The sequence below is a fragment of the Canis lupus genome, chromosome 37 (assembly GCF_011100685.1).
Source record: "Canis lupus familiaris isolate Mischka breed German Shepherd chromosome 37, alternate assembly UU_Cfam_GSD_1.0, whole genome shotgun sequence".
Lineage (NCBI taxonomy): Eukaryota > Metazoa > Chordata > Mammalia > Carnivora > Canidae > Canis > Canis lupus.
The window spans coordinates 10,405,318-10,431,072 of NC_049258.1; the positions used below are offsets into that span (position 1 = coordinate 10,405,318).

Below are 25,755 nucleotides of genomic sequence, written 5' to 3' on the forward strand. Positions count from 1 at the left end.
TTTGTTAACACCTTCACTAGCTGAGCCGGTGCCTATATATGTAATAGGTATAACTTGCAACCACTTGAAGCAAGAACCAAAGTATAGAATATTCCTGACAGGTCCCTGCATTTCTTCCCTTCATGTTTTTATCAGATACCCTGGAGAATTAATAGCTATTTCTAGCAACTTCTAAAAATGTTTGTTGGAAATTGTGCAGGAACGTATTTTTGGCTACCTATAAATCTGGTTTTCCTGCCTTCTCCTCCTTTACATGCTGATAGCTTTTTAACCATTTATTAGCAACTGTAAACTCTTTTTAAATTTTGAAACAGTGTCTTAAGTCACCTTCCAGTGCCTTCCTAATGAGCACTGGTGGGTTTGAAAATAAAATATCAATATTTTATATTAGGGTAGTGGACTAAAATGGGGGACCTAAAACTTTTATGTATTTTGTTTTCATCTTTTTAAAATAACACAGGTTGATGAGCCAGCCTTTTCCCGATTGCCAACCACTAGAGCCAAGGATGTGATCTGTTCCACCAATGTTTCTCACTATGAACTCCAAGTGGAAATAGGTAATTATCCTGGGTTGACCCTTCACTATTAGAAATGAAATTGCCAAAAAGATTATTTTGTAGGCAGGTCTTTTTTTGTTGTCACATATAGCATAAAACTAGATGCTAATTGTGTCAGACAGATCTATTAATTTTATGTCCTAAATAGTGGCCCAAATTTTTTTCAAGATTATTCTCTAGAATTTTTACCTTTTTAAGGAAGTAGTTTTAGAAGAGTAAGACCCTAAGCAATCTAGATATTTATTTATCTTTATCGTGGCAGTCTTCCAATTTTAAGTCTGTAATTTACACTAGGTATGAAAATCAAATCAAATCATGTGACTCTTTCAGTCTTTTAACCAGATTACTTTCTTTTAACTTAAAAACTTACCTAAAATCCCATTTGTAATAGAAACCTTTCTCAGTTAAGTTTGGGACAGGATGAATAATTGTTTCTAGTCACATACATGTGAAACATTTGTTCTGAATATTCAGAAATATCTATGAAACATTGCAAACAGATACTGTGTTAGATGCTAGGGATACAAAACTATGTAAAAAATAAGTGTGTTATTATGGAAAACACAAGAGGTGGAACAAGGGCACCTGGGTGGCTCGTGGTTGAGCATCTGTCTTTGGCTCAGGTCATGATCCCGGTGGGGGGGTATTGAGTCCCACATCAGGCTCCCCACAGGGAGCCCACTTTTCCCTCTGCCTATGTCTTCACCTCTGTGTGTCTCTCATGAATAAATAACATATTAAAAAAAAAAAAAGGATAGAACATCTAACCATCCATCTTGACTACTCTGAGATACCAAAAAAGATCACAAAAACAAGCAGGATCCTGAAGAATGAGGAAAAGTTTGCTAAATACTCTAATCAGGGTTTTTGTTACAACAGAAAATAATCCTGACTAATTTAAGAGAGGAATTTTTTTAATAGTATTGTTAACCTACCTAGAATTATTGGCTAGAGAGAAAGACTTGAAAGAAACTAAGAAAAGCTACATCTTAGAACCAGAGTCAGGGCCATGGCATAGGAATAGCCTAGTTTAGTGTACTACCTGTTAGAATACTTACATCCCAGATATTGGAACCCACTGCAGTGAGTTCTGACTGCCTCTGCTTCTGTTGTCACTAACTCTGTCCTTCATTTTGGCAAAGCGTAGGTCATTGACCTTGCCATGCCAGTGTCAAGGAGGCCAAGAGAAAATAAGGATCTGACATTTTTAAATAGCACTGGAAAATGCCCCATCTTAGAAAGGACGTTCAGATGGTGTCAATTTAAAAAGAGGTTAAGAAAAAAAAAATTACTTCAGTTAGATGACTGAGGAAAGATGGTTAGAGGGGAACTATCCATAGATGCTCTTTGCCTATAAGTGGGAACAGAGGGGGAGTACGCAGTGGTAGAAGACAAATCTGGAAAGGGAGGTTTGGAACACATTGTGAAAGATCTCCTGTGGTGTTATATAGAAGTTCAGACACTGGCATCCCTCACAACTTACCCACTTCATTTCTCAAAGCATTTTTTTTTAAAGATTTTATTTATTTATTCATGAGGGACACAGAGAGAGAGAGACAGAGACACAGGCAGAGGGAGAAGCAGGCTCCATACAGGGAGCCCAACGTGGGACTCGATCCCGGATCTCCAGGATCATGCCCTGGGCTGAAGGCGGCGCTAAACCGCTGAGCCACCGGGGCTGCCCTCTCAAAGCATTTAAAGCACAAGTTTGGAATTTATCCTCTAAGTGTTTGAGATACATTATGGAATGGTGATAATTGCAATAATACCGTCTAACAGGCACTGTGCTGAACATTTCATATGTTCTTTTTCAGTGTTAGCTTTTTATCACTCTCATTTGTCTGATGAGGCTCTGAGAATTTAACAGTCTTAGAGCTAGTGATTTGAAAGCAGACCTTTCAGACTGGACAGTCTAAGCTTTCAGGTGCTGGACTGAAATGTACTTTCTATTAAATGCTGAATTTAGGAGGAAAACTGACAGCAGTTCCAGGCAGTAGTCTGGAAGATGTAGATCAGTGATTTGCAACGAAGTATCATCCAATTTAAAACTTGCAGTGCCTGTATCCCATCACACACCTACTGAATCAAAATTTCTGGGGAATGGGACCTAGGTATAGGCGTTTGAAGTATTATTTCCCTAGTAATTTTGGAGCATGCCTTAGTTGAGAATACAGGGCATGATGAGGAAGTCACTGCATATGACCAGCAAAGAGGGACAGGACTTGAACTGTTCAAGGCAGTCGTGCTGACACTGGAGTGGAAGGGATGAATCTGTGATTAACTTCATTTCAAAGATAAGTGGCACAATTTGGTGAATGTGGGGAGAGGGAGGGACTAACATTTATTAGGTGCCTATTGATAGGTGCCACTCTAGGTGTTTTAAATTTTAAAAACTGGGGATGCCTGGCATCTGCCTTTGGCTCAAGTCATGATCTCAGGGTCTTGGGATGGAACTGAGCCCCATAGTGGGCTCCCTGCTCAGCAGGGAGTCTGCTTCCCTCCCTTTGCCCCCTCCTCTGCTCATACCTTCTCTGTCAAAATCTAAAAAACAAATAATTAGTTAATTAATTTAAAAAACTGATGACACCAAATGCTGGTGAGTATGTTGTAGTTCTTACACATTGCATGTGGGAATAAAAATGGTTCAGCCACTTTCAAAACCAGTTTGGCAATTTCTTAGAAAGTTAAATATACATGACCTAGCCCTCTCACTTGTAAGTATTTGCCAAAGAGGAATGAAAACATATGTCTACTTAAAGAATGTTTTGGCAGTTTTATTTATACTCACCAAAAATTGAAAACAATCGATATATCTATCAACTTGCAAATGGATAAACTGTGGTATATTCATACAACGGATTGTTACTCAGCAATAAAAAGAAACTACTGAAACACAACAACCATGGAACAGTCTTAAAAGCACTATGCTAAGTGAAAGAAGCCAAACACAAAAGACTACATTCTTTATGACGCCACTTATGAGACCAACAGAAATCACATCAGTGGTTTAGGGATTGCTGAATAGTATTCCATTGTATGAATTTCATAATTTATTCAGGTCACAATTTGAGCCATTATAATAGATACATAATGATATATCAATGTGGTTTTAATTTGCATTTCATTAACTTGAGGATTTTTTCATGTGCTTATTGGATATTCCTGTATCTTTTGTGGATTGTCTTGCATAGTTTTAGATTTAGTATAGGGTTGGATAGAATTGTAAGAATTCTATAGAGTTGTAAGAATTTTTTTACATATGCTGGATGTAAATGACAAGATATAAGTATCATTAATGCTTTCAGTGGCTTATCTTTTCATTTTCTTAACAATGTTTTCTTAAAGAGCAGAAGGTTTAAATTTTGATGATATCCAAATTATCAATTTTCTTCTTCTTTGGTTGCTAACGTGAGTTTTACATCTCGTTATAGGAAGAGGATTTGACAACTTGACAACTGTCCATCTTGCCCGTCATACTCCCACAGGAACACTGGTGACTATAAAAATTACAAATCTAGAAAACTGCACTGATGAACGCCTGAAAGCTTTACAGGTAGCAATATGAAAAAAAAGTAAGGTATTTAATGTCTATTTGACAAGATTACGTTTCTAAGAATTTTTTCCCCAAATTACAGTTCTTTCTATTGGAGAAAATTAGATTTCTTTCTTCTAATAATACTTGGAAGCCAGATCCATGAAAAAACAAATATATTCAAACTTTGGGATACTATTAATTCCCTCAAATGAATATCGTATTCAAAATGCTGGTCTGGAGATTTACAGTACTCCTAGTCCAATCACAAATAGTCATATAGGGAAATCGAAAAAACAAAAGTCAACAGTTTCCTTTCTATCCAACTAAGTAAAATCAACTTCTAAATTGATACATTTTGATAGAATTGCATTTCAGGAATACTATAATACCATTTTCATTGTCACTAATCATTTTTGATATAAAGAAAACATTTTGTTTTGATGTCCCAATTTTTGAAGTATACACGTATATTACACAGAAAAAAAAGATTGAAAGAAATTATAGTGAAATGTTAACAGTGGTTGTCTCTGATTTAGTTAGAAGTGATTATCTTCATATTTTTATGTATTTTTAAATGTTTCTGTATTAAGAACATAGTGTAGTTATCAGAGTATGACCTCAGGAGTCAGACTAAGTTCACATCTCACTTCCACTCCTTTTATTGATTATGTGCTTTCGACCAAGCTTTCTGACTTATTTTAAGTTTCTTATTTTCTGTTTCTCTCCTGTAAAATAGGGATGACCATATGACATACTTCATGTCATGGTAGTGACATTTAAAGAGATGGCAGCACCAGTAACTTAGTACTAATAAGCTCTGCTGAGTGTTAGCTGCCACTTCTGTTGTTACTTTCATCATAAGGGGGGAAAAAGTTGTTTTTAAATGTCTTGTCTCTTGTGTGTTTATCCTAGAAAGCAGTGATTCTATCTCACTTTTTCCGGCATCCCAATATTACAACTTACTGGACTGTTTTTACTGTTGGCAGCTGGCTTTGGGTTATTTCTCCATTTATGGCTTATGGTAAGAAAACTCATCTTAGATAAAGTAACTTGTAGTTTAGCCTGGAAGTTATAAGGATCTTAGATTTATGATTCTCTACTTTTAATTTATAAATCTGGTGGCCAAGTCTAGATTTCATGATAAATTTATGTATCTGGTTCATGTTGACTTTTAGTCTTTGGAAAGAATGGGTCTGATCAATAATAGTGAAACCACTATTGCCTCCCTAAGAAGTCCATGCCTTTGAACAAACGGTCTCTTTCCTTCAGTTTCCTGCCTATCATTGCAGAACCAGTATAAGTCTTCAAGCAGTATGTTTTCTCACCTAATCACATCATCTCTGTCCTGATTTTTCTCATTGTAAACTTATTTTACTGTATTGTAATATCTGTATGTGTACCTGTCTCATTTCACCAGACTTGAGCTTCTTAAAGCCAGGATCTTCTATTTTTCATTTTGGTGCTCATACTGTATTGAATAAATAAATGAATTCTATAGCTTTGATTTTTAGGACTTTTGAGAATTGCCTCTGGATCGAAAAATAAATATATCCACACAGTATTTTCTCAGTAATACTGAAAATTGTTTCTTTTCCTTTCTAATCTCTAGAGTATCATTAGGAAGGTCTTTTTGGAGATTCTTGAAGGAAAATTACCTTTGCATAGGAAAGTGGTTAGACTCTAAAATGTAACAGAGGTGTGTGTATGTGTGAATTTATGGTTGAAAGAACATTTAAAACATAAGCTAGAAGCAAAATCACTTTCAGTGTTCAATGAAAGATTTCAGGTGTTTCTTTCAGGTTCGGCAAGTCAACTTTTGAAGACTTACTTTCCTGAAGGGATGAGTGAAACTTTAATAAGAAACATTCTCTTTGGAGCAGTGAGAGGGTTGAGCTATCTGCATCAAAATGGCTGTATTCACAGGTATTTACTTATTTGTATTTTATGGAATGAGAGGATTTTAGTGGAAGAAACCATTTAAGGAGCTGTTAGGAAAGAACAGTTGAGTGTGAGTGTTAGGAAGTTTGTAAATGAAAATTGAAGGAGAAATGGGCCAGTAGGTACAGTAATTGCTTACAATTTTATGTTCATTCACCAAAAATGTTGAGACCACATCCTCTTTGCCAAATGCTGTGCCTGATGTTGTGGTGGAGCACCTGCCCTCAGGAAATCTGGGGTATAAGCTATAGATAGCGATCATGGTTGTCTCTTTTGTTTTTCTTAAGCAAATAAAGAGCTTCTGCTTTTCAGCTCTATGTCATATTTACATCATATACCAATTGGAACTAAACCTTTGATTTCTAAATATTTTGTAGCACCTTGAGACTTTCATATTAAATATCAGTTCTCTTATTTTTAAACTGTAGATGCAGAAATAATTGGTGGAATGTTAAAAACAATGTTCTGTGATACACTGGGACTTTTTCTCTTTTAATTATTTTTAAATAAGCTTATTTCTTTTACTGTTTATTTCAATATTTTTACATCTTTTTTTCTCACTGTACATTTTTAGAAACATTCTGGTTAACTGAGGAGTTCTAGCGGACTGTATTCTAATTAATCAAAGCTTATACAGAGAGAGTTAATCAGATTGTTGGCCATCCTACTCTATTAGTTTCTAAATTCAGTATTTTGGATGAAGAACAAGGCTCTTCTATAATTTATCTAACAAAGGAAATATTTATATGACATCTCTGTAAATGTTAATACCATGAGAGGCTGCCTATTGGATAATACTGCATTTAACTTTAAATTCCAACTTTATGTTTCAAATATTTTTTTTTAGACTTTTCTTTGGGTATTTTGCAACAGTATCCTAAAACAGTGAAATTAATTTGATTCCATTCCTAGTGTGAAAAAAAATATTATCCCTTCCAAATATGTAGCTGTTTCCCTTGTTCTAATGCTATGCTAAATAGTTGAAGGATTCCCTAATTCCCTGAACATTTCATATGTGTATGTATACATATATATGTATATGTGTTTGTATAAGCATACTTACATATAAGTGTGCTATTTTATAAAGAGTATTTGATTTCCAAGAGAATACATGGATTTGTTCTGACCAGATTTTTATCTTCATTGGCCAATTTCCTAGTATTTAGCATTGTTTCTTTTTGTTCTAGGAGTATTAAAGCCAGCCATATCCTCATTTCTGGTGATGGCCTAGTGACCCTCTCTGGCCTGTCCCACCTGCATAGTTTGGTTAAGCACGGACAGAGACATAGGGCTGTGTATGATTTCCCACAGTTCAGCACATCAGTGCAGCCGTGGCTGAGCCCAGAACTACTGAGACAGGTCAGGTGTGGCCTTCGTATTGGGTTGTCTGTGCATCTTGAGTGTCTTCTGAGCTTCACTAAAGGACAATTGCACCCTTAGATTTGGATTGGTGAATGGCCTACTGCAAGACTTTTTTTCTCTTTCTTGTAAAAATTATTAGGTATATCCTGATTTCTCACTTATGAGTTTTTTCCACTGTTCAACATCCTTTCTCGAAAAAGCACATGTATATAACTTTTTATTGTTATTTTCACTAAAGAAATTCAAATTAATTGTTCTACAGGATTTACATGGATATAATGTAAAGTCAGATATTTACAGTGTTGGGATTACAGCGTGTGAATTGGCCAGTGGGCAGGTACCTTTCCAGGACATGCACAGGACTCAGGTAAATCCTAGTAAAATCCCCAAACTACTTTTCTTTCATAAGATCCCTTATATTCTAGATAATTTCCTTTAGACATCTTTGTTCTTAGAATCTTTGTTTTTAATGCTTTCTCTGAAATGGGTTGAAGGAAATTTTTCTTTCTTTTAGATGTTGTTGCAGAAACTGAAAGGTCCTCCTTATAGCCCATTGGATGTTAGTATCTTCCCTCAGTCAGAATCCAGAATGAAGAATTCCCGATCAGGTGTAGACTCTGGGATTGGAGAAAGTGTACTTGTCTCCAGTGGAACTCGCACAGGAAATAGTGACAGGTTGCAAACTCCGTCCTCAAAAACTTTCTCTCCTGCCTTCCTTAGCTTGGTACAGCTCTGTTTGCAACAAGATCCTGAGAAAAGGTAATATTGGCCACTTGTAAATAACATCAAACTTAAGTGTTTTATATCTTGTAGAAGCTTTGTAATACACCTTTCCCACCAAATTCAAGTCTCTTTTATCAGTCTTTTGATGAAAAAATTATAATTAATCCAGAAAATATCAATGCTAAAAACAAGGAGAGGCAATGAGCAAATGGGAAGAACTGGATCCAAAGTCAGAAGACTTGGTCTCTAGTCTCAGCTATATCATTTCCCAACCAAGTCATCTTGTAAAAATCACTTCATTTTTCTGAACATTAATTACTGCATTTATATTTATACATTCAGAAACTTTCAAGCAGTACAAAAAATGTTAGTTGCTGCTATAATAATATAAATTCTCATAACTACATATTAGTGTTAGTATTTCAGAAATAAGGTGTGTCTTCCCTTTTCTTTAGCCTCTTAATGCCTAGCATACTTTCTTATAATTAGTAAGTGCCCAATAAATGTTATTTTTCAAATTAATTCTTCCCATTAGTCAGGGTTATAGGTAAGAATTTGGCTTCATGACATTTCTTTTTCCTTTTAATTTTTTAGTATTGAGTTTTATAACTTTAAAGCTAATTTCTAATACATTTTTACACATAAAAATACATTCTAATACAAAGTTCTATTTTTTTTTATAACTTCTTAAAAAATTTAGACCATCTGCCAGCAGTTTATTGTCCCATGTTTTCTTCAAACAGGTAAGCTGATCTACCTTGTGTTGTCTAGATGTTTTTAAATACCATTAAAAATTCGTTTCTTTTTGTTGGCTTAATGAGACAGTTTGGTAACCAAAATTCTTAATAATGACTTCCTTATAAAGTAAAGTTAGAAAGTCTATAATTTAACTACAAAAAAAATTTTGTTTTTAAAATATTTCCATTCTGCAAAACAAGATAAATATCATTAAATGTTACTATACCCTCAATTTATATTTTGATTAGAGACATTTTAGTTTACTGGCTAGAGATGATCAAGGGGCAAAATAATTCTGATAAAACTTAGATTATTTGCTTATTTTTTCTTCCTGTTTTCAGATGATCAAAGGCATTTTTAGTGAAAATACCAGAAAACAATCTTAAACGCTTTTAACATTTAAAAAAGTCATTTATACATAGCTAATGTATTATGTACCAACAACCTTACTTTGAGTTTCTTTAACAGATGAAAGAAGAAAGCCAGGATTCAATACTTTCACTGTTGCCTCCTAAGCCATCAGTAGCACTGTCTCCAGTGTCACCTTGGACTGAGCCGGAATGTGATTTTCCTGATGAAAAAGACTCAAACTGGGAATTCTAAGGCTGTCAAATCCTTTATGTCCTAGATACTTGACACTTTCTCCCTGCTGCTTTTCTTCTATGTTGCTAGGTACAAATACTAGAATTATACTTGAAAAACAGTTGGTGCACTGGAGATTCTATTGTTTAAAACCACTCTGTTCAAAGGAGCATGAATTTATAGCCTATTTTGTTAACTCAGAGTTCTAGTATCACTCCAGGAAACTTTAGAATTATGAATCTAGCTCTATTTAGTGTCACCTGTTCTCATTTTTTTTCCCCAAGCTGTGACTAACTCCTCTTCTTGATCTTTCAATGTAATTTTTGAGCCAGTTAATTTTTTCAGCATTTTGTTACCCTCGGGGGAATAAGCCCTCAGAGGATAAGTGCTTCCAAGGACATTTTTTTTACTTCCAGATTCTCTAGCCTTTTTGATCAGCTGTTGTTAGACCAACAGGCTAGTTTATCCTGGCATCAAAACTCTTTTCTGTTAAAGGGAAAATGTTTATACTTTCCCATTTTATTCTGTTAATACTTCTGGTAATATGAAACTGAGCCTCACATTAAATGATTCACTTGAAATATAGTTATAATTTGCTTTTTTTTTCAAGAGGCTAAACTGACACTTTTCTACTATAAATTATAGATCCTAAATTCGTGCATCCCGTGGGAGCTCAATAAAGATTTATTGAATTGAATTTATGCTTTTATTTTTCTTTGGGATGATTCTAATTTCTTTTGCCAAGGAAAGCCCCTTCTCAGATTTACAAGGGACACCCTGGTATTTTTTCAATGAGGCAGAAGAGGTTCTAAATGACATAGAGATCTTAATGATTTTACCTTATTAGCAAAAAAGAGATATAACTCAAAGGATATATAAACTAGTAAATTGGGGCCTATCTCACTCAGTTAATAGATTGTCTTAATCTTATTTAAGATGATTATCTTAAGAGTAAAGAATTAAAACTAATAAGACAAATAATGTCAAAATGAATAGATCATTTGAAACACAAACCTTTTCATATTTATTGGTCAGTTCCCCTCAAGAATGTTTAGGTTACTCCATCAAGCCATGAAGACCTGCAAAGGTGGAGGAGGAAGAAGAGATGAATACCAGTTGAGGCCCTGAGATCATCTGTACTGGTGGGGGCTGTCATTCATTCCACGGACTTCCTCCTAGTTTCTCTAGGTAACAGAGGTACACAGAAACCATAGAGCCTAGGTAGGGAGTTGATGTTACTGCAAAAGAAGGACTCTGGAAGCCATGAAAGAATGCCCCTCAGATTTCCTGTATTAGAGTTCTCTAGAGAAACAAAACCAATAGAATATTTATTATAAGGAATAAATTTGGCCATAAATGTGGCTCATACTATTATGGAGGCTAACAAGTCCCAAGATCTGGAAGGTGAGTGTGCAACCTGGAGACCTAGGTTGTCTCTTGATATGTTACAATATTGCCATTAGAAGTTTAGTGAGGTAAAGGGATTTCAGTTTTCACTTAGTAAGTATTTTCTCTACCACAAGCTTTCCTAAGTATTATTGGTCAATTGCCTGTTAGTCCTCAAATCTATTTATTCAGTCTTCCCCTGCTCTGCTTCATTGGGAACTACATTTCCCTTGCACCCTCACTCTGGTTTCCAGGAAGCATGAGTGGAAGATCAGCGTATACGAAGAAATGTGGTATTTCTCACCTTTTGTCCCACTTCCTTGTTTCTGGTGGGGTCTCTGGCAGCAGCTGCATCATCTTTGTCTTCTGTTTTTGGCACTCCGGTAACACCACCTCTTGCTACCCCTTCCATCTGAGGGCTGGTATCACTTCCTGCTCTTGCTAATCTTTGGATTGCCTCACACTCCCTTTTGGTTTCTTAATCTTAGTTCCATCACTGATGAAACCAGTCTACCTGAAAGATCCAGAGTTACCTTCCTAATTACACTCTGATTGATACACATACTGACAACCTTGAAGATTACTAGAAATTCTTGGTCTCAAAAAAAATAAATAAATAAAACTACTACCTTGATTGTACCATTACATGAATGATCGAGAATCCATTTTCCAATTCTATTGAAGTCCCATAGTGTTCATGATTTGTGGTAGAAAAATTGAAACTGACCAGTATTCTGTAAATTGAAGCTTTTCTCAAGAGCAAACCAAAGTCTGACAAGATATAAATATTGTACTTGATAATAGAATAGAGGCACCTGGGTGGCTCAGTCGGTTAAGCATCTGCCTTTGACTCAGGTCATGATCCCAGACTCCTAGGATGGAGGCCCACTTTGGGCTCCTTGCTCAGTAGGGAGCCTGCTCTTGCCTCTCCCTGTGCCTGTCCTCTGTCAAATAAATAAAATCTTAAAAAAAAAAAAAAAAAAAAAGGAATAGAACATATTGGAGCCTGGGAAGATGGTGGCATAGGAGTATCCTATGCTCAGCTTGTCCCATAGATACATCTAGGTAACAGCCACATCAGTGCAACTAACCCCCAAAACAACCCAGACTAGCAGAACAGGCTTTCCACAGTTCATTGTAGAGGAGGCCACAAAGCAAAGGTTAGGGGGCAGAAATGCAGTCAGTACCCAAACTCTCGGCAAGACTAACCACAAAAGGATGCCACCAGCAAAGAGAAGAGAGAAATAGACCACACATCAGGTACCCCAGATACAGGGGAACTGCACTGGGAATATGAGCTACCACAACATCTGGCTTTGAAAAGCAGTGGGGCTTAATGAGTTTTAACCCTCAGTAGGGCTTAATTCCCGGGACTTTAAAGATCAATGGGCTCAGCTCTAAGAGACTGATAGGAAACTGAGTCCCCACCCTTTAAGGTATACCATAACAAACAATCCTGCTGAGATATAACATAGAAGCAGCAGTTTGGAAAGTGCCTGGATACATAGGAAAGAGATTTATCTACTAATTTCAAAATATACACTGGCGAGGTAGGAATCTTTAGGAGACTTGTTCCAGAACAAAAGAGCTGGCAGGAACACTTCTCCACTGCCTAAATAGCTGGGCACCTTCAGGAAACAGCATGAACACTCCACCTAGCTGGCTAACACACCACACTCTGCCCCATTTCTGTGGATCTACCCCATCCAATCTATCCCAGTTGGGAAGAGTCCCTCCAATATGACTACTGCAGTGTCACATCCTACAAGCAGCTCCCACTAACCAGTGCCACTCCAAAGTTACTCCTACCCTGGGGAGAAGGGAAGATAACCATACACAACAGTTTGTGGCCCCAACTGTGAACTGGGGCCAGACATCTAATCTGAATGCTATCACCACCCATTAATAGGGAACAACTCAGAACACCCTGCAATTTGGTGTGACCCTTAACCCCAGCAAATGGGCTGAGGGCAAGCATCTGGTCCAAACCCAACCATATGCCCAACACAGCCCCAGACTGGCCCCTTAACAGCACGGGGCCCAAACCCTGCCCTCAACAGGCAGAGAGCCATTGCAAATGACTGGACTGAAGGCAAAAGTGACTGAATCACGACAGTAAGGTGCATGCAACACAGAAGAAACATTCTGGAAGTTCCTGGTTCTAATGAATGGGAGGACATACACTGCACTACAGGACCCCTTCTTCAAAAGGCCACTACTTGAAGATCAGGAGATGTAGCTGACGTTCCCCAAACAGAACAGATAGACAAAATGAAAAAACAGAGGACTGCCCCAAATGAAGGAACAGGACAAAACCACAACCAAAAAAACGAAATGGAGATAAGCAATATGCCAGATACAGAATTCAAAGTAATACTCATAAAGACAATTGACATGAGAAAAGAGATCAGGATCTTAATGAGACCCTCAACAAGCAGAAAATTTTATATATGTATATATAATGTATGTATACATTATACATACATGTATGTATGTGTGTGTGTGTGTGTGTGTGTGTAAACCAATCAGAGACTAACTCAAAAACTGAAATTAAATTACAGTAGAGGAAATAAATAGTGGACTAGAGGATGCAGAAAAATGAATCAGCTGGAAGGCAAAGTAATGGAAAGCTGAATAGGAGAAAGAAAATAGAATCATAAAATATGCAAATAGATTAACAGAATTCAGCAACACCATCCAATATAATAACATTTGCATTATAGGGATCCCAGAAGGACAAGAAAGACAAAAGAGGGGAAGAAAATTTATTTGAATAGCTGAAAAATTACCTAATCTAGGGAAGGAAACACATCCAAACCCAGGAGGTACAGTGAACCCCCTATAAAATCAACCCAAGGAGATCCACACCAAGACACAATAAAATAGCAAAGGTAGTGATAGAGAATTTTAAAAGCAGCAAGAGAAAATACAAGGGAAACTCGATAAAGCTATCTTCTGATTTTTCAGCTGAAACTTCACAGGTCACAGGGGAGTGGAATGATATATTCAAAGTGCTGAAAGAAAAAAACCAAAAATACTCTATCTTGCAATATTATCATTGAGAATAGGAGGAGAGAAATAACTCCCCAAACAAAATATAAAGGAATTCTCACCACTAAACCAGCTTATAAGAAGTGTTAAAAGGAATTCTTTCAGTGGAAAGAAAAAACCATAAACAGGAGTAAGAAAATTAGAAAAGGAAAAAACTCCACAGGTACATACAAACATAATAAAGGTAATAGATAAATCACTTATAAGACCAGTACAGAGGACTTCTGGCAAAGATGGTGGAGCAGAAGGGCCCTAAACTCCCCTCATCCTATGGATACAACGAGCTAACACATCAGTAAAACCCAGAAAAATGACTCAAAGGATGGGAAAAGATCCACCAAAACAAAATGGCAATAAATGCATATCAATAATTACTTTAATGTAAATGGACTAAGCACTCCAATCAAAAGACAGGGTGATAGAACAGATAAAAAGGCAAGACCCATCTATATGCTGCCTACAAGAGAATCACTTCATACCTAAAGACACATGCAGATTGAAAGTGAGAGGATGGAGAAACATTTATGCAAATGGATAGGAAAAGAAAGCTAAGGTACCAAAACTTAGACAAAATTGACCCCAAAGACTAACAAGAGGTAAAGGCCACTAAATAATCATTAAGGGGGGATCCCTGGGTGGCACAGCGGTTTGGCGCCTGCCTTTGGCCCAGGGCGCAATCCTGGAGACCCGGGATCGAATCCCACGTCGGGCTCCCGGTGCATGGAGCCTGCTTCTCCCTCTGCCTGTGTCTCTGCCTCTCTCTCTCTCTCTCTGTGTGACTATCATAAATAAATAAAAATTAAAAAAAATAATCATTAAGGGGACAATTCAACAAGAAGATATACAATTGTAAATATTTTTGCAAATAACATGGGAGCACCAAAACACATGAAACAGTTAATAACAAATATAAAGGAACTGACAGCAATACAATAGTAGTAGGGACTTTAACACATTTTTACATCAATGGACAGATCACCTCAACAGGAAATCAATAAGGAAACCTTGGCTTTGAATGACACACTAAGCCAGATAACTTAATAGATACATTCAGAACATTTTATCCTAAAACAACATAATACACATTCTTTCTAAGTGCACATGGGATATTCTCTAGAAGAGATCACATATAAAGTCACAAAACAAGTCTCAACAATTTCAAAAAGATCAGTTATATCATGCATCTTCTTGAACCACAATGCAATGAAATTAGAAAACCACAAGAAAACATCTGGAAAGAGCACAAATATATGGAGTTTAAATAACATGCTATTAAACAATGCATAGGTCAACAAAGAAATTTAAGAGTTAATAAAAAAATACATGGAAACAAATGAAAACTCAGTGTTCCAAATTCTTTGTGATGCAACAGTAGCAGTCTAAGAGGGAAGTTTATAGCAATACAAGGCTACCTCATAAAGCAAGAAAAATCTCAACCTAACCTTATAACTAAAGGAAGTAGAAAAAGAAGGAAAAACAAAACCCAAATCCAGCAGAGGAAGAAAATGATAAAGATTGAAGCGGAAATAAATGATCAACAATAGATCAACAAAACAGCTGTTTTTTTGAAAAGCCAACAAAATTGTTAAGCCTCTAGTCAGACTTATAAAAAGAGAGATAATGCAAACAAAATCAAACAAAAGAGAAGAAATACCACCACCACCACAGAATTACAAAGGATTATAAGAGAATATTCTGAAAAAAATGTATGCAAACAAACTGGATAACCTAGAAGAAATGGATAAATTTCTAGAAACATAACCTACACCAAAACAGAACCAGGAAGAAATAGAAAATTTGAACAGTGAGATTACCAGCAATGACATTAAATCAGTAATCAAAAAATTCCCAAAAAACAAAAGAACTAGATGGCTTTACAGGGGAATTCTACCAAACATTTAAGGAAAATAGTTAATATCTATTCTTCTCAAACTATTCTAAAAAAATAAGAGCAAGGAAAACTTCCAAATTCATTCTATGAGACCAGCATTACCCTGATACCAAAATCAGATAAAGACTGAAAAAAAAGCCCAAACCCAATTTCCCTAATGTATACAAAAATCCTCAACAAGTATTAGCAAACCAAATCCAACAATATATTTAAAAAATCATTCACCACAATCAAGTGGAATTTATTCCTGGGATGCAAGGTTGGTTCAATATTTGCAAATCAATATGATATATCACATCCATAAGAACAAGGATAAGACCCATATGATTATTTCAATTGATGTATAAAAAGTATTTGACAAAGTACAAAATCCATTCATGATAACAACCCTCAACATTTAAGTTTAGAGGGAGCATATCTCAATATAATAAAGGCCTTATATGAAAAACTCTCAGCCAATATACTCAATGGCCAAAAACTGACAGCTTTTCTTTTAAGGTCTGGAGCACTCTCACCACTTTTATTCAACACAGTACTGGAAATCCTAGCCACAGCAATCAGACAATAAAAAGAAATAAAAGGCATCCAAATTGGTAAAGAAGTCAAACTCACTATTTTGAGATGACATGATACTATATAAATATAGAAAACCTTAAAATTCCATTAAAAACTACTAGAACAGATGAATTTAGTAAGGTTGCAGGATACAAAATCAATGTACATAAATCTGTTTATTTCTATACACTAATAATGAAACACCAGAAAGAGACATTAAAACAATGCCATTTACAATTACACCAAAACTAAAATATCTAGAAATAAACTTAACCAAGGAGGTAAAAGATCGTACTCTTAAAACTATATACGCTGAGGAAAGAAATTGAAAATAACACAAAGAAATGGAAAGATATTCTGTATTCATGGATTGAAAGAACAAACATTAAAATATTTATACTACCCATAGCAATTTACAGATGTAATGCCTTTCAAAATGCCAGCAACAATTTTCATAGAACTAGAACAAACAATCCTCAAATTTGTATGGAACCACAAAAGACCCTAAATAACCAACACAATCTTGAAAAAGAACAACAAAACTGGGGATATCAGAACACATGGTACTAGCAAAAAATAGACAGATCAATGGAACAAAATAGTCCAGAAATAAACTCATGATTATATGGTCAGTTAATCTTTGACAATGGAGGAAGGATATGCAATGGGAGAATGATAGTCTCTACAAGAAATAGTGTTGGGGAAACTGGACAGCTACATGTAAACAATGAAACTGGACCACTTTCTTACACCATACACAAAAGTAAACTCAAAATGGATTAAACACCTAAATCTGAGACCTGAAAACATAAAAATTTTAGAAGGGAGCACAGGCAATAATTTCCCTGACATTGCAGTAACAATATCTTTCTAGATATGTCTCCTGAGGCAAGGAAAATAAAAGCAAAAAATAAACTATTTGGACTACACCAAACTAAAAAGCTCTGCACAGCAAAGGAAACAATCAACAAAATTAAAAAACAACAATGAATAGGAGAAGGTATTTACAAATGACACAGGCAATAAAGGGTTAGTGTCTAAAATATATAGAGAACTGGGGATCCCTGGGTGGCTCAGCAGTTTGGCACCTGCCTTTGGCCCAGGGTGCGATCCTGGAGTCCTGGGATCGAGTCCCAGGTCGGGCTCCTGGCATGGAGCCTGCTTCTCCCTCCTCCTGTGTCTCTGCCTGTCTCTCTCTCTCTCTTTCTCTCTCTCTATCATAAATAATAAATAAATAAATAAATAAATAAATAAATAAATAAATAAATAAATAATTAATTAATTAATCTACCTTTAAAAAAATAAAATATATAGAGAACTGATACAATATATCTCAAAACCAATAATCCAACTAAAAATGGACAGAAGATATGAATAGACATTTCTCTAAGGAAAACATCCAAAGGGCCAACAGATACATGTATAGATGCTCAACATCACTCATCATCAGGGAAATGCAAATCAAAACTACAATGAGATGTCACCTCACACCTATCAGAATGACTAAAATAAAAAACGCAAGAAATAATAAGTGTTGGCAAGGACATGGACAAATAGGAACTCTAGTACACCACTGGTGGGAATGCAAACCAGTGTAGCCACTGTGGAAGGCAGTACAGAAGTTCCTCAAAAAATTAAAGTAGAATGCAATATCAATCATAATTCTAGGTAGTTTAATCAAAGAATACAAAAACACTAATTCAAAGGAATACATACCCTCCTATGTTTATTGTAGTAGTATTTACAGTAGCTAAATTATGGAAACAGCTCAAGTGTCCACTAATAGATGAATGGATAAAGAAGGTATAGTAAATAAACACAATAGTATTCAGCCATAAAAAAGAATGAAATCATGTCATTTGCAATAACATGGATGAAGCTAGAGAATATAATGCTAAGCAAAATAAGCCAGTCAGAGAAAGACTAATACCATATAATTTCACTCATATGTGTCATTTAAGAAACAACAAAGGGGAAAAATAGAGCAAGACAAACTAAAAACAATCTTTCAACTATAGAGAAGAAAGACAAATACCAAACGGGAAGTAGTGGGAGGAGGTGGGTGGGAAGAGGAGTGAAAAAGGTGAAGGGGAATAGAAGTACACTAATCTTGATGAACACTAAATAATATATGGAACTGTTGAATCACTATATTGTATACCTGAAATGAAAATACCACTGCAAATTAACTATACTGGAATAAAAATTTAAAAAATACAGAGATTAAAGCACGAAAGCAGTAATATCAATTACATCCATAAAAACTGGTCAGGGATTCACAAAATAAAAGGATGTAATATGGGGATCTCTGGGTGGCGCACCGGTTTGGCGCCTGCCTTCGGCCCAGGGCGCGATCCTGGAGACCCGGGATCGAGTCCCACGTCGGGCTCCCTGCATGGAGCCTGCTTCTCCCTCTGCCTATGTCTCTGCCTCTCTCTCTCTGTGACTATCATAAATAAATTTAAAAAAAAAAAAGGATGTAATATATTCCACCATATATATAAAACATGCATGAGGGGAGTAAACATTTAGTGCTTTTAGTATGGGTTCAAACTTAAGTGACTATCAACTTAATATAGACTGCTATATGAATAGGATATTAAATATAAACCTACTGGTAACCACAAATCAAAAACCTATAATAGATAAGCAAAAAAATAAACAGAAAGGAACCCAAGCATATCACAAAGAAAGCCATCAAACTGAAAAAGAGAGCAACAGAAGACAGAACTACAAAAAACAATCATAAAACAAGTAACAAAATGACAATAATTACTTTGAAAGAAAATGGGCCAAATGCTGCAATCAAAACACAGTGACTGGATTAAAAAAAGATCCATCTTGTGCTCCTATCTACAAGAGATCATTTCAGAGCTAAAGACATATGCAGATTGAAAGTGAAGAGGTGGAAAACATTTATCATGCAAATGAAGTGAAAAGAAAGCTGGGGTCACAATATTATATCAGACAGAACAGACTTTAAAAAGACTGTAACAAGAAAGAAGAACATTACATAATCATAAAGAGAACAATCCAACAAGAAGATATGATTATAAACGTTTGTGTACCCAACATAGGAGCACCCAAATACATAAAGCAACTATTAACAGACATAAAGGAAGAAATAGACAGTAATACAATAATAGTAGGGGACTAAAACATCCCTTTTAAGCAATGGAGAGATCATCCAAACAGAAAACAAGAAATCAACTGAGTTGAATGACACATTGGATGAGATGGATCTAACAGATACATTCTGAACATTTCATCCTAAGACATTCTTTTGCAAGTGCATATGGAACAGTCTCCAGAATAGATCACATTAGGCCACAGTCTGAACATATTATAAAAGACTAAAAGACTGAAATCACATATCATACGTCTGACAACAATGCTATGAAAGTAGAAATCAACCACAAGAAAAAAATCTGGAAAGAACACAAATACATGGAGGTTAATTAACATGCTACTAAGCAATGAATGAGTCAACAAAGAAATCAAAGAGGAAATGAATATATACATGGAGACAAATGAAAACAATGGTTCAAAATCTTTGGGATACAGCAAAAGGCATTCTAAAAGGGAAGGCTATTGCAATATAGGCCTACCTGAAGACGTAAGAAAAATCCCAAACAACCTAACCTTATACCTAAAGGACTTAGAAAAGGAAGAACAAACAAAAGCAGAAGCTACTGGAAGGAAAAAAATAAGATTAGAATAAAAATATATGAAATAAAAATAAAAAATAAACCAATACAATAGGTTGATGAAACCAGGTGCTGGTTCTTCATAAAGTCAAAAAAATTGATAACCTTTAGCCAGACTTGTCAAAAGAAAAAGAGAGAGACAGAGAAAGAACTCAGAATCAGAAATGAAGGAGGACAAATAACAACCAACAGTACAGGGGATCTCTGGGTGGCTCAGTGGTTTGGAGCCTGCCTTCGGCCCAGGACATGATCCTGAAGTCCCAGGATCGAGTCCTGCATCAGGCTCCCTGCATGGAGCCTGCTTCTCCCTCTGCCTGTATCTCTGCATCTCTCTCTCTCTCTCTTTCTCTCTTTCTCATAAATGAATAAATAAAATCTTAAAAAAAAACAACCAACAGTACAGAAATACAAAGGATTATAAGAGAATATTATGAAAAATAATATGCCAACAAATTGGACAACCTAGAAGAAACAAAGTCGTAGAACCATATAAATTTACAAAACTGTATTGGGAAGGTATAGAAAATCTGAACACTGTAATTACTAGCAATGAAATTGAATCACTAATCAAAAACCTCTCAACAAACAAAAGACAAGGACCAGATGGCTTCACAGGGAATTCTACCAAACATTTAAAGAAAAGTTAATATCTATTCTTAAACTATTCCAAAAAAAAAGAGCAAGGAAAACTTCCAAATTCATTCTATGAGGCCAACATCACCCTGATACCAAAACCAGATAAAGACTGTATGGAAAAAAACCCAAAACCCTATTTCTCTGATAACCATAGATATAAAAATCCTCAGCAAAATATTAGCAAATGGAATACAATAATACATTTAAGAAAATCATTCACCACAATCAAATGGGATTTATTTCTGGGACACAAAGGTGGTTCAAAATTTGAAAATTAATCAACATGACACATCACATTAACAAGAAAAAGGATAAAAACCATATGATCTGGGGATCCCTGGGTGGCTCAGCAGTTTAGCACCTGCCTTTGGCCCGGGGCGCGGTCCTGGAGTCCCAGGATCGAGTCCCGCGTCGGGCTCCCTGCATGGAGCCTGCTTCTCCCTCTGCCTGTGTGTCTGCCCCCACCTCTCTCTCTCTCTCTCTCTCTCTCTCTCTGTGTGTGTCTATCATGAATAAATAAAAAAAATCTAAAAAAGAAAAAAAACATGATCACTTCAATACATGCAGAAAAAGCATTTGAAAAACTACAACATCCAATCATAAAAATTGTCAATGAATCAAGCTTAGAGAAACATATTTCAACATAATAAGGGCCATATATGAAAAGCCCACAGCTAATATCATACTTAACGCTGAGAACTTTCCCTTTAAGGTCAGGAACTAGATAAGGATGTCCATTCTCATCACTTTTATTCAACACAGTACTGGATATCCTAGCCACAGCAACCACACAACAATAAGAAATAAAAGGCATCCGAATTGGTATAGAAGTAATACTTTCACTCTTTTCAGATGACATGATACTATATATAGAAAACTCTAAAGACTCCACAAAAAAACTGCTAAAACAGACTAATGAATTCAGTAAGATTGCAAGATACAAAATTAATATCAGAAATCAGTTACATCTCTATACACTAATAATAAAATAGCAAAAATAAAAATTAAGGAAACAATTTCACTTACAACTGCACCAAAAAGAACCAAATACCTAGAAATATACTTAACCAAGGAGATGAAAGATCTCTACTCTGAAAACTATAAAACATCAATGAAAGAAACTGAAGATGACATAAACAAATTGAAAGATATTCCTTGTTCATTGACTGGGAGAACCAATATTGTTTAAATGTTCATACTATCCAATGCAATCTACAGATTTAATGCAATTCCTATCAAAATACCAATAGCATTTTTCACAAAACTACAACAAATAATCCTAAAATTTATATGGAACCAGAGAAGACCTTGTATAGCCAAGGCAATCTTGAAAAAATAAAAACAAAACAGGAGGTATCACAAACCCAGATTTCAATGTATACTACAAAACTGTAATAACCAAAACAGTATGGTGATGGCCACAAAACAGACATATATACCAGTGAGAGCCAAAACATGGAAATAGCCCCAATGTTCAACACACACACACACACACACACACACACACACACACACACACACAGACTATTGTTCAGCTATCAAAAAGAATGGAATCTTGCCATTTGCAATGACATGGATGCAACCAGAATGTATTATGCTAAGTGAAATGAGTCCAAGAAAGACAAATACCATATGGTTTCACTCATATGTGGAATTCCATCAAAACAGATGAACATAGAGGAAGGGAAGTAAAAACAAGATAAAGACAGAGAGGGAGGCAAACCAGAAAAGACTTAAACATAGGGGTGAGAGGTGGGGTAATTGAGTGTCAGGCATTAAGGAGGGCACTTGATGTAATGAGCACTGGGTGTTATATTAACTGATGAGTCATTAAATTCTACCCCTGAAACAAATACTACACTATATGTGAATGAACTTGAATTTAAATTTTAAAAGAAAAAAAAAGGATCAATGGAACAGAATAGAGGGCCCAGAAATAAACCCATGGTTTTAAGGTCAACTAATCTATAACAAAGGAGGCAAGAATATTCGATGAGAGAAAAAAATTTATTCAACAAATGGGGTCGGGAAACTGGAAAGCTATATGTAAAAGAATGAAACTGGTCCACTTTCTTACACTGTACAAAAAAATCAAAATGGGTTAAATACCTAACTGTAAGAACTGAAACCAAATTCCTGGAAGAAAACATAGGCAATAATTTCTTTGACACCAGCTATAGAAACATTTTTCTAGTATGTCTACTATGGCTAGGGAAAAAAATTAAACTATTGGGACTATACCAAAATACAAAGTTTTGAATAGCAAAGGAAACCATCAGCAAAACAAAAACAGCCTATTGAATGTGAGAAGATATTTACAAATTATATATCTAATAAAGCATTAATATCCAAAATATATGAAGAATTTATACAGCTCAACCTCCCAAAAGAAACAAATAATCCAATTTAAAAATGGGCAGAGGAGATGAATAGACCTTTTTCCAAAGAAGATACACACGTGAAAAGATGTTTGACATCCCTCATCATCAGGGAAGTGCAAATCAAAACCACAATGAGAAATTACCTAACACCTGTCAGAATGGATAAAATAAAAAACATAAGAAATAACAAGTGTTAGTGAGGATGTGGAGCAAAAATACCCCTCATGCACTGTTTGCCGGAATACAAACCGATGCAGCCACTGTGGAAAACAGTCTGGCAGTTTTTCAAAAAATTAAAAATAGAATTACCATATGATCCAGTAATTCTACTATTGGATATTTACCCAAAGGATACAAAAACACTAATATGAAAAGATATATGCATCCTTATGTTTATTAGAGCATTATTTACAATAGTCAAGATATGGCAGCAGCTCAAGTGTGCATTGCTAGATGAATGGATAGACATCACACACACACATAGGAATATTACTCAGCAATAAAAAAAGAAAGAAATATTGCTACTTGCCACAAGATGAATGGATCTACAAGGTATAATGCTAAGGGAAATAAGTCAGAGAGACAAATACCATATGATTTCACTCATGTAGAATTTTAAAAACAAATGAACAAAAAAAAAAGACAAAAAAACCAGACTCTTAAATATAGAGAACAAATGTAACTAGAGGGGAGGTAGGTCAGGGGATGGGTGAAACAGGTGAAGGGGATTAAAGGTACACTTACCTTGATGGACACTTAGTAATGTATAGAATTGTTGAATCACTATATTGTATACCTGAAACTAATATAAAACTGCATGTTAATTATACTTGAATTTAAAAAAAGAGGGGGGTAGAACCAATTCTCAGAAGTCTCTCTCAAATAATAAATAAAAATAAATCCTATGTTGATCTTGCTAATTTTTATGCAGTTTCTACAGTTTAAAATTTTTATTTATTTATTAATGAGAGACACAGAGAGAGAAAGAGAGGCAGAGACACAGGCAGAGGGAGAAGCAGGCTCCATGCAGGGAACCTGATGTGGGACTCGAACCCAGAACCCTGGGATCACGCCCTGGGCATGAAGGCAGGTGCTAAACTGCTGAGCCACCCTGGCGTCCCTGTTTCTACAGTTTAATGTGATTTCCTAAGTTTCATGCTATTAAAGAGGTCCTTTCATAGTTTTCTGAGTAAATTAGAAGAGTCGGTTCACCATAGGAGGTGCCTCAGGAAATAGTATTAAATCTGTTCTTATATTTATTTATAGTGCAAAAGTTGTAATAGCAGATGATATTAAAATTAGTGGATGTTCCCTAAGCCCAGAAAATTACATACTGTTGAATCTGGAAATATACTTAGAGCCAAAAATAAGTATATTCATAAAAAAAGGCTAAACATAAATAACTGCAAATAAAGACCCTGAACACTGGGTAGACAGAAATAATTTAGAGACTAACAAAGATTTGGGAAATCAGAGGACTATCAACTGATAGGATATTGTTATACAGTAAAAAGAGAGAAAAGCTGGAAAATAAAACTTAACAAATATGAACTGAATATGTATTTCTTGGTCTGTTCCCTAAGGTTCATAAACAAAAACACATTTACATCAAAAGTGCTTCTTTTTCATTTTAATTTAAACAAAATGGTTCTAACAAGATGAAATTTGGTTGATTTCTATCACACAAAAGGACATATCTCCAAACCATTTTGTTAATTGGAGAAATTGACTGTTGGCCTTATATATCGTTCTGAACTTTTAACATTTGGATAATATCACAAATGAGCGAACACTTTTCAATATTCTCTCTTAATCTTTTTTTTTGCCGCATTTTATGGATTTCATAATTTGGGATTGCATCATTGACGTACACTAAGCCTGCTGAAACCATTCGAGGACTTGTACATTTTCCATTGTAGCTCTCTCGCCGTTTGTTAACCTCTGGAGCAGTATTCGGTCTTGTGAAGTGTTTTAACTGATTATGGCTATCATCTGAGCTTTTTCCTAAAAGCTTTGTTCTTGATTTTGCTTGTTCAGCATGCTTAAATGGGGTCACAGGTATATCCTCAAATCTATCCGAACAATCCTAAATATTAAAATAAAAATTCAGGTTGGTGAGTTAGTTTTCTTAAAAATACATTCAAATTTCCAAGAACTGAAGTTTGTAATATCAACAGTTAAAGAGAAAAAACAAAGGCAACAAATATTTTATAGGCAGTCCCCAAATTCAGATCCTAAACCCAATGCCTCCTATTAGATCCTATTACAGAAACCATGCTTTTGGGGCAGCCAAGGTGTCTCAGCGCTTTAGCACCACCTTCAGCCCAGGGTGTGATCCTGGAAGACTGGGATTGAGTCCCTCGTCAGGCTTCCTGCATGGAGCCTACTTCTCCCTCTGCCTGTGTCTCTGCCTCTCTCTCTCTGTCTCTCATGAATGAATTAAAAAAAAAGAAAAGAAAAAGAAAAAAGAAACCATGCTTTAAAAAAAAAAAAGGCCAATGTTTCAAAGGATCTTGTATTTTAGAAGCGATAGAAGATACGAAGCTGGAAACCAGAAAAATTTAGGGGAGCTGTCCTTAGGAATCAGACTCCTAGACCAAGGCAGTTAGCCTATTCTATAATTCTTCTCCAAAATATATTTTCTCCAACCCCAAATATAAATCATGAACTGATATGTTATATCATCCAGAGTTTCATTCTTTAAAAGTTAATA

At 35.6% G+C, this 25,755-nt stretch overlaps 2 protein-coding genes across 18 annotated transcripts in view; one reads left to right on the forward strand and one right to left on the reverse strand.

Moving 5' to 3' along the window:
- The window catches only part of STRADB (STE20 related adaptor beta), a 36,003-nt gene extending 25,871 nt beyond the window's left edge, over positions 1-10,132 (forward strand). For both annotated transcript variants that reach the window (XM_038585370.1, XM_038585371.1), the window contains exons 4-12: positions 461-557; positions 3,989-4,110; positions 5,005-5,113; positions 5,892-6,015; positions 7,218-7,389; positions 7,655-7,759; positions 7,907-8,151; positions 8,816-8,858; positions 9,322-10,132. In XM_038585370.1, coding sequence (XP_038441298.1) covers positions 461-557; positions 3,989-4,110; positions 5,005-5,113; positions 5,892-6,015; positions 7,218-7,389; positions 7,655-7,759; positions 7,907-8,151; positions 8,816-8,858; positions 9,322-9,456 — 1,152 coding nt within the window. In that variant the 3' untranslated portion in view covers positions 9,457-10,132. The remainder of the gene's footprint in view (positions 1-460; positions 558-3,988; positions 4,111-5,004; positions 5,114-5,891; positions 6,016-7,217; positions 7,390-7,654; positions 7,760-7,906; positions 8,152-8,815; positions 8,859-9,321) is intronic.
- The window catches only part of C2CD6 (C2 calcium dependent domain containing 6), a 127,470-nt gene continuing 109,307 nt past the window's right edge, over positions 7,593-25,755 (reverse strand). For 12 of the 16 annotated variants that reach the window (XM_038585362.1, XM_038585361.1, XM_038585358.1 and 9 more), the window contains one exon: positions 24,658-25,128. In XM_038585362.1, the coding sequence (XP_038441290.1) occupies positions 24,781-25,128 (348 nt within the window). In that variant the 3' untranslated portion in view covers positions 24,658-24,780. Of the gene's footprint in view, positions 8,142-10,449; positions 10,515-11,125; positions 11,336-23,786; positions 23,845-24,657; positions 25,129-25,755 lie in introns of those variants that run through there. The other 4 variants (XR_005385226.1, XR_005385228.1, XR_005385227.1 and 1 more) reach the window with 4 other exon arrangements.